The sequence below is a fragment of the Symphalangus syndactylus genome, chromosome 20 (assembly GCF_028878055.3).
Source record: "Symphalangus syndactylus isolate Jambi chromosome 20, NHGRI_mSymSyn1-v2.1_pri, whole genome shotgun sequence".
NCBI lineage: Eukaryota > Metazoa > Chordata > Mammalia > Primates > Hylobatidae > Symphalangus > Symphalangus syndactylus.
Genome location: NC_072442.2, coordinates 38,032,726 through 38,050,035, shown reverse-complemented (window position 1 = coordinate 38,050,035; position 17,310 = coordinate 38,032,726). Strand labels below are relative to the sequence as shown.

The 17,310-nt window shown below is 50.4% G+C and overlaps 2 protein-coding genes across 26 annotated transcripts in view; one reads left to right on the top strand and one right to left on the bottom strand.

Moving 5' to 3' along the window:
* Window positions 1–7,601, top strand: part of SP2 (Sp2 transcription factor) — a 36,318-nt gene extending 28,717 nt beyond the window's left edge. For 7 of the 13 annotated variants that reach the window (XM_063628782.1, XM_063628776.1, XM_063628784.1 and 4 more), the window contains 5 exons: window positions 831–1,005; window positions 1,260–1,453; window positions 3,612–3,708; window positions 4,813–4,937; window positions 5,542–7,601. In XM_063628782.1, coding sequence (XP_063484852.1) covers window positions 831–1,005; window positions 1,260–1,453; window positions 3,612–3,708; window positions 4,813–4,937; window positions 5,542–5,582 — 632 coding nt within the window. In that variant the 3' untranslated portion in view covers window positions 5,583–7,601. Of the gene's footprint in view, window positions 1–830; window positions 1,006–1,259; window positions 1,454–3,611; window positions 4,938–5,541 lie in introns of those variants that run through there. The other 6 variants (XM_063628787.1, XM_063628779.1, XM_063628783.1 and 3 more) reach the window with 3 other exon arrangements.
* The window catches only part of SP6 (Sp6 transcription factor), a 97,496-nt gene extending 80,264 nt beyond the window's left edge, over window positions 1–17,232 (bottom strand). For 4 of the 13 annotated variants that reach the window (XR_010118087.1, XR_010118092.1, XR_010118086.1 and 1 more), the window contains exon 1: window positions 17,164–17,221. The gene's annotated coding sequence lies outside the window, so the exon portion shown is untranslated. Of the gene's footprint in view, window positions 1–15,965 lie in introns of all 13 variants that reach the window. The other 9 variants (XR_010118088.1, XR_010118091.1, XR_010118097.1 and 6 more) reach the window with 5 other exon arrangements.
* Between the last annotated feature and the right edge of the window lie 78 nt (window positions 17,233–17,310).

Genomic DNA, 17,310 nt, shown 5'->3' with positions numbered 1-17,310 from the left:
ATTTTTCCCAAAGCCCATAGAACTGTGTCCTCTTTTGTGTTTTTTGTTTTTTGTTTTTTTTTTTAAGACATGGCCTCAGGGCCTCACTCTGTCATCCAGGCTGAAGTGCAGTGGCACGATCATGACAATGCAGCCTCAGCCTCCTGGGCTCAAGCAGTCCTCCTACTTCTTCTTCATGAGTAGCTGAGACTACAGGCATGTAGCACCATGCCCGGCCAATTTTTTAGTTTTTTGTAGAGATGAGGGTCTCCCTATGTCGCCCAGCCTGGTCTTGAACTCCTGGGCCCAAGCAATTGTCCTGCCTGCCAGAGTGCTGGGATTATAGGTATGTGCCACTGTACCTAGCCTGTGACCTCTGTCTTTTTAACAGAAATCCCTGGAGACTTTCCTAAAAGTAGAGTTGGTATCTCACAAGGGCCTATGGTTGGAGGAGATTAAGAAATGTCTTAAGACCCTTCCCAGCTGAAATCATGTGGGCAATATTCTAAAGCAAATTCTGCCTACATAGTACAGTGTTTCAGGGCACTGACTTTGAAATGAGCTTCCTGGGTTCAGATCTGGGTTCTACCACTTACTAGCTGGGTGATCTTGATATGTTATTGAGCCTCAGTTTCTTCATCTGTAAAGTGCTGATGATAGTACCTATTTTATAGGGTCATGAAGATTAAATGAGTCCCTATACAAAGGTCCTTAAAATGCTATCCAACATATAGCAGGCTCTCAAAAATAGCTGCTGTGATTATCATCTTTGTCATGTGCAGAAGGGCAGAAGGGTTGACTCGAGGTTTCAGGCTTCCTCAACCTGAACTCTGCCCTCTTTGTCCCCACAGGGCAGCAGCAGCTGACAGTGCAGAATGTTTCTGGGAACAACCTGACCATCAGTGGGCTGAGCCCCACCCAGATCCAGCTGCAAATGGAACAAGCCCTGGCCGGAGAGACCCAGCCCGGGGAGAAGCGGCGCCGCATGGCCTGCACGTGTCCCAACTGCAAGGATGGGGAGAAGAGGTAATTCAAGGAGAGGGCCCAAGCCACAAGGCTGGCCTGTGTTCCCCAAGCCCCTCCTGGACAGTTGTCCAGAGCTGCAAGCTGGCACAGACCAGGCAGGGAAGAGCTGGCAGCTCTGTGCCACCTTGCCCCCTGCCTCCCTGTGCTCTCTGACCTGACCCCACATTCTCACTGCATCCTGTTCCTGCCCCATCCTCTACCTCTTTTCTGTCCTCTTCCTATTCCTTCCACTCCACCCTCACCCCAATTCTCAGGTCTGGAGAGCAGGGCAAGAAGAAGCACGTGTGCCACATCCCCGACTGTGGCAAGACGTTCCGTAAGACGTCCTTGCTGCGTGCCCATGTGCGCCTGCACACTGGCGAGCGGCCCTTTGTCTGCAACTGGTTCTTCTGTGGGAAGAGGTTCACACGGAGTGACGAGCTCCAACGGCACGCTCGCACCCACACAGGTCAGCCCCCTGCCTTCGGGACCCTCCACCCACACAGGTCAACTTCCTGCCTCTCCTCTCACCCCCACTCTACCGGCTTTAGCAACATTGACACTCCTGGAACTGCCACACTGAGCAAGAGCTACAGACTATCCAAGGATGACATAGGAAATTATTTTCAAGCCATTCTGTTATCACTGTTGTTTCCCCAAGTAATGGGAAAGGAGTAGTTGTCGTTGCATGACACAACCTGATGACTTTTGCCATGTCAGCATAGTTATTTAACAAACACTGACATGGTGTGCCAGGCACAGTACTAAGCACTTTACTGATTACCTCAGTTGATCCTGGTAAGGACTATAAGGGAGGATACTTCGTTTATGCCTTTTTTTTGGAGATGGAGTTTCGTTCTTTTGCCCAGGCTGGAGTGAAGTGGTGCGATCTCAGCTCACTGCAGCCTCCACCCCCTGGGTTCAAGCAATTCTCCTGCCTCAGCTTCTCAAGTAGTTGGGACTACAGGCACCCACCACCACACCCAGCTAATTTTTGTATTTTTAGTAGACATGAGGTTTCACCATGTTGGCCAGGCTGGTCTCGAACCCCTGACCTCAGGTAATCCACCCACCTCAGCCTCCCAAAGTGCTAGGAATAGAGGCGTGAGCCACTGCACCGGCCTGTTGATGCCCGTTTTATTGAGGCATGGAGAGGTGGCCTAGTCACACAGCTAGTGACTGGTGTAGCCAGGTTTAAACCCAGGCCCTGCCATGGCTTTTTTTTTTTTTTTTTTTTTTGAGACAGGGTCTCACTCTGTCACCCAGGCTGGAGTGCAGTGGCACAATTTTGGCTCACTGCAGTGTTGAACTCCTGGGCTCAAGCGATTCTCCCACCTCAACCTCCTGAGTAGCTGGGACTACAGGCATGCACCACCACACCTGGCTAATTTTAAAATTTTTATAGAGACAGGGTCTTACTCTGTTACCCAGGCTGGTCTCAAACTCCTGGACTCAGTTGATCCTCCCTCTTCTGCCTCCCAAAGTGAGATATCACAGTTATAGTTTTAGGTACTAGCAAATCAATGCAAAACTATTAAAAATATTGATCCAAGCTGGGCACAGTGGCTCACACCTATAATCCCAGCTCTTTGGGAGGCTGAGGCAGGTGATCACTTGAGCCTAGGAGTTCGAGACCAGCCAGGGCAATATAGTGGGAGCCCATCTCTTAAAAAAAAATTCATACATCTACCACCTGAAATTGTCCTGGGTATCCACAGTGGTCCACACATACACTTTGGCAAACAGTGCTATAGTGAATGCCCGCAGTGAGCAGACACCTGTCCTGGGGCTAGAGGGCTGAGGGAAGCGTGACCCAGCGCTCTGGCTCCTGGCCAGTGTGGTGGGACAGTTCCTATTCCCCAAAAGGCAGAGGAGTCAACACTCCACAGAAAAGCAGTTGGGGTCAACATGGTTCCAACTAAGTGAGTGCTCAGGGCTGGCAAGGTCAGGGTGGAGCGGGATTTTCCTGTGACGGGGAGGATGCTGATCCAGGTTCAAAGTCAGAGGGACAAAAGAAGAAAGCAGGCAGACAGCCCTGCATGGGAAGACTCTTAGGTGCAGGGGCTCCAGGGACAAGGAATGGGAATGAAATAGACTGGAGAGGTCAAATGGGGGTCAGAGAGAAATGAGAATTGATAAAAAGATTTAGATGAGTAGGGGCCAAGCGTGGTGGCTCATGCCTGTAATCCCAGCACTTTGGGAGGCCAGGGTGGGCGGATCACGAGGTCAGGAGTTCGAGACCAGCCTGGCCAACATGGCGAAACCCTGCCTCTACAAAAATACAAAAATTAGCTGGGTGCAGTGGCGGACATCTGTAGTCCCAGCTATTTGAAAGGCTGAGGCAGGAGAATTGCTTGACCTGGGAGGTGGAGGTTGCAGTGAGTGGAGATTGTGCCACTGCACTCCAGCCTGGCCAGCAGAGTGAGACTCCATCTCAAAAAAAAAAAAAAAAAAAAGATTTAGATGAGTAGGCACCAGTGAGCAAATGTGAGAGCAGGAGGTGGGCAGAATGTGGTGACAAGGCCATGTCAGCTTGATTGGGTGCACCTCACACGCACCCTACCTTTTTGGGCAGAGACAGGGTCTGTGCACAGGGTCTGTGGGTGATGGGCATCTCCTCTTCCCAGGGGACAAACGCTTCGAGTGCGCCCAGTGTCAGAAGCGCTTCATGAGGAGTGACCACCTCACCAAGCATTACAAGACCCACCTGGTCACGAAGAACTTGTAAGGCCAACTGCGGCGGGAGGCCCTGAAGATGCAATCCCCCACCTGTGTCTTCCCTGGGCCCCTGTGGCTGCCTTGGGCCTGCCCTCAGCCCCGCTCCTGTTCTGCAACTGTCCCCACAGGAAGGGGCTCTGTTCGCTGTACTGTCCTCCTTCTGAAGCCCCTTGGCTCCGCCTTGGCCCTTCCCCTCACCACGAGCTCCCGGCCTGCCCAGACTGTGGACACTGGCCGTGCCCAATGAGACGTTCTAAACCAGGACGCGTGGGAACCCTTATTTCCAAAGGAAAAACATGCATTTCACTCCGTCGAGGAGCAAAGTGAGCCCCTACCCCCCACCCCGATCCCCGCTCCCAACACTGCCGGAGTCGCATCGTGCCATGCCCCTCTCTTGCACCTCCCTGGCCCTGCCGGCCACTGTGGACGCCCTGGGGCTCGGCACCCACCTCTGGAGAGACTCGGGGCCACCTCCACTCCATGTGCCCAGCCCCGCCACAACCTCTCCTCCAGCACATTCCAGCTCTATTTAAAAAGTAAAGACACCCACCGACTCCTCCTGATCCCCCTCTTTTTCTATGGAGAACGTTGCCTTATACTCTCTACTTCAGATGATGAACACTGTGTACTGTGTGTGCTTTAAAGAAGTTTTATTTAATTGCTCCCCTCTTCCTTTCCTTGTTATTCACCTCCCCGATGCCTGCTTTCACTTGAGGGTTAGGGGGCAATGATGAGCATATGAATTTTTTCTCACTCTAGCAATTCCCTTTTCTAAATGACACAGCATTTAAACTCAAATCTGGATTCAGATAACAGCACCTGCACATCCTGCACCTCCTCCCTCTCCCTTCACCTCACCCCTGCCCGGCCCAAGCTCTACTTGTGTACAGTGTATATTGTATAATAGACAATTGTGTCTACTACATGTTTAAAAACATATTGCTTGTTATTTTTGAGGCTTTTAAATTAAACAAAAATCCAACTTTATTTTTAGTTGTAACTGCTTGAGGTATGTTTTATGAATTAAGTGACAGATTTGTTACCCTTTATTAACGTACTTTGTTGGTCAGCGCTGGGCTGACAAAAATTTTTTCTTGCTAATAAATTTAGTTGCCTGAGGCAAAATCTTCAACTTGGCAGTTCGGCTTCCTTTGTCTTTTCCCTTGGAGAGCTCGGAGAGGGGACTCCAGAGGAGGGAGCTGTGGTCTCTCAGAGTGATCCACACTGGGACCAAGGTAGGACCTTGCCCTCCTGACAAACCCAGGCAAACCCAGGCCACATGCCCAAAAGGGGCCTCGGCCACATGTACCTCATGACACTGGCACGAGCCCCCAGAGCACCTCCAAGGGCCAGGGCCCAATGCGGGTGTTCCTGCCTTTTTCTTCTGTAAGCCAGTTTTGCCTGTACACAAAGCAGATACGAAGAGCCAAGTCACAGCAGTGACCTCAGCCAGCAAGTTAACTCTTCCACCCACCTCCCCAACCCCTGGAGGAAGGCATTGGCCTCAGAGCCCATTAGTAAGAAGCTTAGAGAGGAGAGCCAATGGGGCCTTGGCTCAGTCCCCTCCAGAAGGCTACAGTCTGGCAAAAATGCATTTCCCCAAGAGCCAAGGTCCCTTCCCAAAGTGAAGGGCGAGGCAGGTTCATGGGAGGGCTTGGCAGCTAGAGAGGCCTGGAGCCCAGCTGCACCCGAGAGAGGACTCTGGCCACAGATTCTGTTTCCTTCTATATCCCCTGCCCAGTAACCCAGAGAGAACAAGAAGTTGATTTTGCCTTTTCGTTTTAGCAGATGCTACAAATCTGAAATTTTGGTGGGGATTTGTTTTGCTTTGTTTTGCAGAGCTAATAGGAACTCAGGGGTTGCGATGTTGTGCAGATTAAGATTGGAGCTAGTTCAGTACATGTGTTTAAGCCCCACAGGGCCCTGAAGAGCATCCGGCCTGAAGAGACAGGCAAGTCCGCCTCAAGCATGTAGAGGACAGCACGTGCTTTCACTCTCCCTCGAAAGGACACAGCTGGGATTGCTGTTCTGTTCGGAAGTGGTGAGGCTCGTTTTGAGCTATCCATTCCCCTGCTCTGTTCTGTTTGTCACCAGCCACCTGTGTCTGCCAGCAAACAGCTTTTCCTTAGAGCCAGTCAACCCTCAAATGGCTGAAAAAGTAAAAAGCCCACAGATCTCAGATGGATCCAGGTTCTCTGTCCTTCCCCTCTTCTTTGTTAACAAGCAGGGGGCCTTTCCTATCCCTACGGAAGCCGTTTGGGCAATACTAGACCACCAGCTGAATCTACCTTGACACAGAAGCCTCTTCCTCAGCCCCTCAGCTCTGCATCTCATCACCGCACTGGCAGCAAGGGGAAGACATGAGGTGTATTTATTCCTCATGTGTGGACTGCATGACTAGAAAACTGCCTTGCTGTGTTCTGAATAAGGGGATTGGTGGAGAGAAGGGGAATATTAACAAAGTGACCTCTTTCTGCCACATGTTTCCCTTGGCTTTGCTCTTAGGCACAAAGAATGATCCTTTCCTGGGGGCTGATTCCAAGCCATGTGCTTTATGCTTCCAGTACAGAAACTGACCTGACCCCAGCATCATCTGGAAATGAAGGTGCCAGCCCCCAGCTGGGCAGGACGAGGATTTCCCGTGTAGGATTTCCCTTCTCCAGTGATATGGGGGTTCAAAAGTTATGTCTGATCATCTCTGCCTCCCTTGGGGTGGCTAAGAGCGAGAGAATGTATTCTGCCTAGCTGAGTGATGGCACGAGGAAAGCATAGAAAGACTTGTGGGCAAATTAACCCTCCTCTGGCTTTAACCTATCCATTATTTGAGAGTTGCAGGGGAACTGTTGAAGGTGTGATGCAGTCTAAGCTCACCCTAGGCAAGAGGCTCCCACAGACACCTGATCCTGATGGGCCCTTGATGAAAATCTGGGTGCAGCTGAAGGGTAGGGGCCCCACTTGTGTGGTTCCTCCTCTGTCCTCTACCGTCCCCAGCGTCATGTGCACCAAAGCCCATCCCTCATGCCCCTCCTTTCTGTCCAGCTGACACTTGACATTGTGCTCATTATCCCAGAGACGAGGATTCCATGCCTGGAAGAAAGGGGGACTGGGCAGGATTTCCCTCCCAAAGGCAAATCCACGCATTATATGTACTTTTTTTTTTTTTTCTTTAACCAAACCAGCAAATGGGTCTTACTTGCCCTTCCTTCAAACCACCCAGTTCATTTCTACAATCATCTTTCTGGTGGGGCACAGTGGCTTATGTCTGTAATCCCAGCACTTTGGGAGGCCAAGGCAGGTGAATCACTTGAGGTCAGGAGTTCGAAACCAGCCTGGCCAACATAGCGAAACCCTGTCTCTACTAAAAAATATAATAATTAGCCAGGCATGGTGGCGCATGCCTGTAGTCCCAGCTACTCGGGAGGCTGAGGCAGGCAGAATTGCTTGAACCCAAAAGGCAGAGGTTGCAGTGAGCCGAGATCGTGCCACTGCACTCCAGCCTGGGTGACAGAGCAAGACTCTGTCTCAAAAAAAAGAAAAAAAATCATCTTTCCAGTGCCCTTGTGAGGCCCCAGGCTTGTTTGATGACAGTGCTGATGTTACAGCCCGCCACACATGAGATATTTTGAGGAAGACAGGATGGAGCAAGAGAAGGGTTCAGACCTATCCCCAAGCCCAGGGTGGGTGTGTAGGAGCCCTGAGCGATGGATGAATGCAAGCTGTCCTGATCCGAGTGCAGAGAATGGGGTGTTCGGGTTCTCCATTTGAGTCTTCCACTGCCCAAACCTGAGGCCCCTTTAAGGTTGCCCCTTAAAGTTGCCACACCCAGAAATTGGGCCAAAGAAGTTAAGCTGTTGATTATTTCAATTCTGAATAAAAATGAAGGCATCTTCTCTGCCTCCTAAGGCCTAGTCTGATCTTGGCTCCTTCATCACTAGAACCTTCCTGAGCAGTGGTCTGGGACCCCTCGCCTTCCTCCCTCCACCTGTGTTTCAGAGCCCTCCTAGTCAGCGTGGGCTTCACCTCAACCCGTACTGCTGTTCTTTCTTCTTCCTAGGGTTCACCTCAAGCCCCACTGCTATTCAACCCCCCTCTTCCTCTTCAGCTTCAAAATAGACTCCTGCATGTATCTTGATTAAACACAGACCCACTGCAACCCCGGTGCCTCAGGGACCAGGAGGGAAACTGTTTTTAACCATAAGGAAAGCAAAGCAAGTACTGTGGTCAATGTCAGTGACCCTCTGCTTAGGGCAAATATTGGAGTGTGTGACCGCAAAAATGGGACATCCACCCCCGACTACAGGGGGTGCCCCTACTCTGCTTCGGCCAGTTGGTGCTATGTGAGAATGCCAACTCTTGTGATTTTTGTAACAGAAGCCAGAAATGTGGAGTTTGGGGTGGAATCTGATCTTTCAATGTTGGCTCAATTGTTTAAAAATACAGCAGGACCAGTTTCAGCACTTGAGCTACCAGTTTTTGACTTCTGCATCATCCATCCCCTCTTCCCTGGCCAGTGACATCCTCTCTACCCCCTGACAGTCTCCTACCTCTCAGTCTTCCCTTCCCCAAGTTATAGGATCACAATGGCCAAAACGTTTTTTGTTTGTTTGTTTGAAGACAGGGTCTTGCTCTGTCACCCAGGCTGGAGTGCAATGGTGCGATCTCAGCTCACTGCAACCTCTGCCTCATGGGTATGCAATTCTTTTGTTCCCAGCCTCTCAAGTAGCTGGGATTACAGGCGTCCACCACCACGCCCAGCTAATTTTTTTTCTTTTTTTTTTTTTCTTAAATAGAGACGAGGCTTCACCATGTTGGCCAAGCTGGTTTCAAACTCCTAACCTCAAGTGATCCGCCCGCCTCGGCCTCCCAAAGTGCTAGGATTATAGGCGTGAGCCACCATGCCCAGCCTCATTTTTTGTATTTTTAGTAGAGATGAGGTTTCACTATGTTGGCCAGGGTGCTTTCGAACTCCTGACCTCAGGTGACGCGCCTGCCTTGGCCTCCCAAAGTGCTGGGATTACAGGTGTGAGCCACTGCATCCAGCTCCCCAAACAGTTTAACCTGCTGCCCAAGAGATTATCAAAGTGGAAGGACTCAACTGTCCAAAGCAAGTGGGACAGCCGCTAGGGGTTAGACCACTGGCCTCAGTGTCCAAAGGCTCAAGCGCCTGTTGCTTCTGCTTCTTCCCCTGCCTGTATGGGGTGAACAGGGTTCTCAGTTCCTCTCCTGCACCAGGCCCCCAACACACTGACCTTTCCTAGAGGAACTTAGACCAGCACTGACCCCTCCAGTGGGCAGGCAAACGGCTTTTCATGGTGACAGTGTCAGCAGGAATGTGTTGCCCAATAGTGAAAGAACAGGCTGCAGACCCCCAGGAGAAGTAGTGGAGCATCCATTGTGCCATCAGCCTGGGCTTTTCAGGTGACACCTGTGACAGCTCTGCAGACTGCAGTTGCGTGATGTACACCCCTGAGTTTGGGGTCAGCTCTACCTTAGGTCCACTGCTGTCCTGCAGGACAGTAAGAGGGCCCAGTCCCCAGTCATTAATCTGGACATTGTCTCAGTCTCTTCCTAATTTCCAGTCCTAGAATAGCTCTGGCCGGGCGCGGTGGCTCACGCTTGTAATCCCAGCACTTTGGGAGGCTGAGGCGGGCAGATCACGAGGTCAGGAGATCGAGACCACGGTGAAACCCCGTCTCTACTAAAAATACAAAAAATTAGCCAGGCGTGGTGGCGGGCGCCTGTAGTCCCAGCTACTCGGAGAGGCTGAGGCAGGAGAATGGCATGAACCCGGGAGGCGGAGCTTGCAGTGAGCCGAGATTGCGCCACTGCACTCCAGCCTGGGCGACAGAGCGAGACTCCGTCTCAAAAAAAAAAAAAAAAAAGAAAGAAAAGCTCGGCTATGATGTCGACTGGACACAGACCCCTCTGCAGAGTCAGAGGCGACTAGATCCACCCCCTACAGCAATGCCCACACCAGGGTCCCATGAAGCGTGTGTCTTCTACACTGTCCTCCCACAGGCAGGCGGTCTTATTCAGCACAGCAGGGCCACCCACCCCATGCCGGGGAGGTTTTAGGGAGACAGGCCCAAAGTTTAATAGAACTGTCATGACTGGGAGTCCTCAGGGGGGACACCCTGGGCTCCCCAGCTCATGGTGAGAAAGTGGGCTGTGGTCACGCACACAGATACAACTTCTTATCAGCAGCATCGTCCTTTACCCCAAGCAAAAGGGAATATGGCAGAAGTTTCCTAGTTCACACCGCCCTAAGGAAAACTGACCCTGCCCAAGGCCAACCCTATCTCTGGTCCTGTCTCCAAAACCAAGCTGCCACATCATTTCCAAAGTGAGTGGACCCATTTCCCCACACCACACCCATTCTTAAGTTGAGGGGACCTGGATGAAGCAGCCGAAAGACTGAGAACAGTTATGGGTGGGAGACTAGGGGGACAGGACTGCTAAATGCAATGTGGGGTCCTGGAACAGAAAAAGGACATGAGTGGGAGAAAAAGGGGTAAAACTCAAAAAAGCCCATAATTTACTTTTTTAGTTTTTATTTTTTTGGTAGAGATGGAGTCTCCCTATGTTGCCCAGGCTGGTCTCAAACTCTTGGGCTCAAGGATCCGTTCACCTAGGCCTCCCAAAGTGTTGGGATGGCAGGCGTGAGCCACCATGCCCTTCCTCTGTAGTTTAATTAATAGTGGTGTGCCAATGTTAATTTCTTGATGTAGACAATTGTGCTATGGTAGTAAGATCTTAATATTTGGGGAAGGTAGGTGAAGGGTGTATGGGAAATCTTTGTACTATATTTGTAACTTTTTTGTAAGCCTAAAATTACTTTAAAAAATAAAATGGAATGGAAGACCTGGAATAGAGAAGTAAAAAATGAAGCAAATTGAACAAAATCACCCAAGCAGCATCAGAATCAGAGTGGACAGCACATAGGACCCTGAGATTCTGGAGATTATGAGAGGTGTGGGCACCTGCTAGGCAGAGCTTGCCAGCTATGGCCCCACCTCCATTCTGCCCCTTGCCACTTGCACCATCTCAGGTCCCCAGACCCATCAGGGGCTCATGGCTGATAGAACACAGGTGCCGAGGAACCTAACAGGATGAGATGCTGCCTTGGGACAGAGAACACTTGTGATTCAACCAAGGTCTTTGAGGCTGGGGTGAGTCACTAAAGGAACTGTGATAATAGGACAGGTGGCAATTGGGTTTCCTAAGAGAAGGGGTCCTCAAGGAGTAGAAGAGGCAGGAAGTGAGCCTGGGAGGATGGAATAATGAACAGGGCTGTGGGTAAAAAAGGAAGCAAACCATGGTGGACTATGGTAGTGACTCAGGGCCTGGAGAAGAGGGTCAAATACCTGCTCATAGGGACCTTGAACAAAAGGAAATGAGAACTGACCACAGGGCAGGCCAAATGCAAGGACTGACCAGGATTTGTCAAAGGAAACTAGGAAGTCACTAGGCCATGTCCTTTGGGCCTGCCGAAAACCCACCACCAGGCCTCCTCCCACTCACTGCCTGTGGCCCACACCATAATTATCAAGGCAGGTATTCTGAGGACTGAAACTGATTTAATTCACTTGGCCTTTGAAGCTCAACATCCCTCCAGTCAACAAACACACTCGTGGACGGGCACAGCGGCTCATGCCTATAATCCCAGCATTTTGGGAGGCTGAGGCAGGAGGACTGCTTGAGCCCAGGGGTTTGAGACCAGGAGCAACATAGTGAGACCCCATCTCTACAAAAATAAAAAAATTAGCCAGGCATGGTGGTGTGTGCCTACAGTCCCAGCTACTTAGGAAGCTGAGGTGGGAGGATCTCTTAAGCCCAGGAGGTCAAGGCTGCAGTGAGCTATGAGTGTGCCACCGCATTCCAGCCTGGGCAACAGAGTAAGACCCTGTCTCAAAAAAAAAAAAAAAAAAAGAAAGAAAAGAAACCAAAAAACCAAAACACACACTCAGCCCTGCTCCCACCAGGTGCAAAAATGTCTCACACCCCACTCACCATACATAACACCCATCATACTGAAAAGCTTAACAAAAGTGGTTTATGCATAAACATTACAGATTAGCATTTTTTGAGCACACTTTGTGGGCTAGGATTGTAAGAAGAAGCCAGAGAAAGTTAACAGATGTGGTCCCTCTCGTGAAGGAGCTCCCATTCTAACAGGGAATACCAGCCACCCACAATGTATTTGGGAAGCCATCTGTAAGCACATGCAAGGATCGTGTAGGGGGTTAGCCACAAGCACCACAGGCAGGACACCGATAAGGTTCAGCCTCCTCTGATCTCATCCCAAGCCTCTGAGGATCCACCTCCTTTGGGCCTCTGATAAACCCACTCAGGGCTCAGGCATCTGCTGGCAGAGCACCAAGCACACACCCTTCTGTAAGTCCTGGTGTTGCTACCCTTGGGGTTCCAAGCTGAGTTCACCTCAAGGCTGGGCCCAAGAATTCCTGAGCTTCAGGCTCTCCAGCACACCCCTTGCTCTGCTATCAGCCTTCTTCCTCTCACCTCTTAGAAAGCAGGACACAGGCCGGGCACGGTGGCACACACCTGTAATCCCAGCACTTTGGGAGGCTGAGGCAGGCAGATCACCTGAGGTGAGGAGTTTGAGACCAGCCTGGCCAACATGGTGAAACCCCGTCTCTACTGAAAATACAAAAATTATCCGAGTGTGGTCGTGCATGCCTGTAATCCCAGCTACTCAGGAGGCTGAGACAGAAGAACTGCTTGAACCCAGGAGGTGGAGGTTGCAGTGAACTGAGATTGTGCCACTGCACTCCAGCCTGGGTGACAAGAGCGAAACTCCATCTCAAAAAATAAAAAAAAAACTTAGAAAGCTGGACGCTGTATTTCACCAGCATCATTACCACTCCTCCTTGACTCTCCCTTTCCCCACCACCCTCCCTAACTCTCCCAGGCCCTCTTCCCTTCTCAGACATTCTCATCCTCCCTCACGGCTCTAAGTGCCACCCCGAGGCTCATGCTACCTAAACCAGTATCACCAGCCCTGACCTCCCAACTAAGCTCCAGACTCCATTATCCAACCTGGCCAAACGTGGGTGTCCCATCAACCCTCACACTTGAAATGTTGCTAAGGAATTCACCTTTCCCCCAAACCTCCTCCTCCAACATGCCCCACTTCAATGAACAGCACCACCCATGTCACCTAAAGCCAGCCCTGGTGGGTGGATCCCTCCTCTCCACATGCCCTACACCATACTCACGCATCAGGATCCTGCCCCCACCTTCCACTTAGACAACACCACAGCTTCTCCCAACCTATCCCTGCCACCAGCCTCACCCTCCCTTGCTCATCACCCATTTGGTCACCAGAGCCAGGTTCCAAAACACAAATCCAATCACTAAAGTAAAACTGAAATACACACTTTAGTCAGATGATTAGAAAAAAGGTGGTTTAAGAAAGTAAACATGGCTGGGTGTGGTGGCTCACGCCTATAATCCCAGCACTTTGGGAGGCCGAGGAGGGTGGATCACTTGAGGCCAGGAGTTCGAAACCAGCCTGGCCAACATGGTGAAACCCCCTCTCTACTAAAAATATAAAAAAATTAGCCAGGTGTGGTGGCAGGCGCCTGTAATCCCAGCTACTAGGGAAGCTGAGAAAGGAGAATTGCTTGAACCTGGGAGGCGGAAGTTGCAGTGAGACCAGATTGCATCACTGCACTCCAGCCTGGGCAACAGAGTGAGACTCTGTCTCAAAAAAAAAAAAAAAAGGAAAAGCATTAGAAGAAAACAGGCAAGGCACAGTCCGCAAACCCACATGCAGACCTTTTTTTTTTTCTTTTGAGACTGAGTCTTGCTCTGTTGCCCATGCTGGAGTGCAGTGGCACCATCTCAGCTCACTGCAACCTCCGCCTCCCGGGTTCAAGCCATTCTCGTGCCTCAGCCTCCTGAGTAGCTGAGATTACAGGCGCCTGCCACCATGCCTGGCTAATTTTTGTATTTTTAGTACAGACAGGGTTTCACCATGTTGGCCAGGCTGGTCTCAAACTTCTGACCTCAAGTGATCCACCCACCTCGGCCTCCCAAAGTGCTGGGATTACAGGCATGGGCCACCACACCCTGCCATGCAGACTTTTTTGTTTCATCTTGAGAAACCAGTGTGCCTCTCTGTACAATAAAAATGTTGCTATGTATTTTCTATTCATTTAAGACTTTCTCAGGAGAAGACTGGAACAGTAAAATAATTCCTTTCTCCCACTCAGAAAGTCCCTGCTGGTAGTTGCATCAGTAGCAAAAGCAGCTAGCAGGCTTGTTTCCCTTCTGGTTGTGCACTGAGGGGCTGCTTTGTGATCCAGAAACCAAATCAAACTAAGCAGAAAAGTGTAACACAAGTCTACTTATTATCTTCAAGACAAAGGGAAAAATACAAAAGGGCAATCAACTGCACACTTCTTTGCTAATCACCAAGGGAAGGAGACGCTGTCAGAATCTAGCACTTTTTTCTCCCCATCTGGTCTTTAAAAAGCAGGAACTAGACACTGGTTCACAGGCTAAAAAATATCACAGGATAAAATATCAAAATCATTGTGTCTAAAAGCCTGACCCTCGGCACCTGCATGATGACTCTTCAGCAAGGAGCACCTAGCCCTGCCTGCTTGTTCAGCTTGTTTTCTCATCACCTTTGCTCCAGCAGTATTACATGTCTCCAGGTTCCCCCAAGTGCACCATGCCTTTACTCATAATGTTCCCTCTTGCTGGGATGCCTGTTCCATTGTCCATCCAGCAAAAACTTACTCATTAAGACATCAAATGTCCACTCCCTTTACAAAGCCTTTCCTGACGGTTTGATCCTCTTCTTTTTGCTTCTCTTTACTGTACAGAAACACCTGTTCAAATATCTCGGGAGGCTGAGGCAAGAGAATCGCCTGAACCCAGAAGGCGGAGGTTGCAGTGAGCCAAGATCGTGCCACTGCACTCCAGCCTGGGTGAAAGGGTGAGACTCTGTCTCAAAAACAAAACAAAACAAAACAAATCTGCAACAACTCTTAAGCTCACAAATCTGCCTCCCCCTATAGACTACAAGCCCAGGTTGTCATCTTCATCTTAACATTCTCAGACCTGGTTCAGTGCCCAGTCCAAAGGAAGTATTTAAAAAATGTCTACTGAATTAATACATAAATATGTATCTACCTCCACTACACTGAGCTGTTGGCTTTTAAGTACATAGATGATCTTAGTCTTGATGTCCTAGAATCCAGGTCCAGGGTAGCAGCAGCCCAGGAGTGCTAACAGTGTGAAGAAAAACCCCATGGCCAGGCACAGTGGCTCACGCCTGTAATCCCAGCACTGTGGAAGGCCGAGGTGGGTGGATCACTTGAGGCCAGGAGTTCCACATAAGCCTGGCCAACATGGTGAAACCCCATCTCTACTAAAATTACAAAAAATTAGCCAGGTGTGGTGGCACACACCTGTAATCCCAGCTACTTGGGAGGCTGAGGCAGGAGAATAGCTTGAACCCGGGAGGCAGAGGTTGCAGTGAGCCGAGATCGCGCCACTGCACTCCAGCCTGAGTGATAGAGGGAGACTCTGTCTGAAAAAAAAAACAAACCCATGAACCAAACCCATCTGAGTTGAAGTGCACTCATTACTGCTTACACAGGTTCAACTGCAGGGGCTTAGGAGGGCAGGAGTACAGCAATGCTCTTATATAGAAAGACAACTTCAGCCGGGCGCCTGTAATCCTAGCACTTTGGAAGGTTGAGGCGGGTGGATCACGAGGTCAGGAGATCGAGACCATCCTGGTTAACGTGGCGAAACCCCATCTCTACTAAAAATACAAAAAATTAGCTGGGTGTAGTGGCGGGCGCCTGTAGTCCTAGCTACTTGGGAGGCTGAGGCAGGAGAATGGCATGAACCCGGGAGGCAGAGCTTGCAGTGAGCCGAGATTGCGCCACTGCCCTCCAGCCTGGGCGACCGAGCAAGACTCCATCTCAAAAAAAAAAAAAAAAAAGAAAGACAACTTCAACAGGAAAGTAAATCTAGTCAACTTTCTCTCAATTATGCTGATGGAGGAAAATGATGGCAGCACAAAAAAATCCAACCAGTGGAGAATCCATAGACCAATATCATTAAGCCTTGAGACATGTCTTATTTCTTTGCAGGAAAATTGCCTTCCAGATTCTATCTGGCTCAAGCTATGTACACATAAAGGATGACAGGTATCTAATGTAGGGCTTCATGAAGCTCAGCTGTAATGCAGACACCTGGCCAGGCCAGGAACTTCCCCTTACCTGGCACAGTCCTGGGTGCCTGCCTAGATGGCTCTTGCAGTTCCCCTTCCTGATGCTGGTGGAAAGCAGGGCTACAGAGAGGTCTCGACCCAAGGCTGCCCCAGCCAGCTCAGAATTGGACTGGGCACGAGTGGGTTTCCCATTTTTCAGCCTTGCATCCATAGCCTGGAAAGGCTATGCACAGCACCTGCTCCGTGTACTCTCAGTTGGCAATTGCTTGCATTGACCTAGGGGCTAGACTCCTACTATCTAGCATGGGCAAAATGTGGAAAAAGGGAAGCTTGACAAAGATGGGGGAGACCCTGGAGAGACAGGACATTGGCAGCCTTGCCATCTACTAGGACACTGGCTCCTATGAACTCCAGTGCACCATGGCAGGGGAAACCATGAGCAAAGGGAGTAAAACTCTCTGACCCTTGCTTAAATAAATGAGGCTGGAGGGAAGGGGTTTAAAACTAGAAGAGGTGGTGGGCGCGGTGGCTCACGCCTATAATCCCAGCACTTTGGGAGGCCGAGGCAGGTGGATCACTTGAGATCAGGAGTTTGAGACTAGCCTGGCCAACATGGTGAAACCCCGTCTCTACTAAAAATACAAAACTTAGCCAGGCGTGGTGGCGGGCGCCTGTATTCCCAGCTACCCGGGAGGCTGAGGCAGAGAATTGCTTGAACCCGGGAGGTGGAGGTTGCAGTGAGCCGAGATCGCGCCACTGCACTCCAACCTGAGCAACAGAGCTAGTCTCCGTCTCAAACAAAACAAAACAAAACAAAAACAAAACTAGAAGAGGAAAACCACTCTGGTCTGGGATACCTTGGTCTCAAATTTCCTTCTTCTCCCTTCCCATTCAGCCATCTTCCTTCTCACCTCCCCGTCTCTTCCTCACCCCACTGCACCTCCCCACTCGGGGCATGGTCCACAAGTCATTTCAACCTCTCCCACTCTCATGCCCTAATTTCTCCCCACAACCAGATTACCCTTTTCTCTATGTGTCCCCATCACCTTGCCTCAGAGTCTGGCCCCTAATTCCATTTTCCTTTTTTCTTTTCCCATTCCACTAGTCTCCCTTCCCAGCGGGTACTTCCTGCCCTAAGCTCGCCTACAGGCACCTACTGTGGGCCATCCACTTAATACTGACTACTCCTCTCAAGCCCCCGGGACACATCCTCCGCCCCGCCTGAGCTGCAAGAGATCCTCCTATACCTTTAACCAACCTCCACGTGCGTGTTAACAGCGGCGACAGCATTTCCTTGTCTCTCTGCTCCCGCCCCCAAAGGCGCTACCCATTGGCGGCTGGGTTCCTCTGTTCTCGCTCTAATTGGCCTCTTTACCGAAAAGCTCCAACCAATG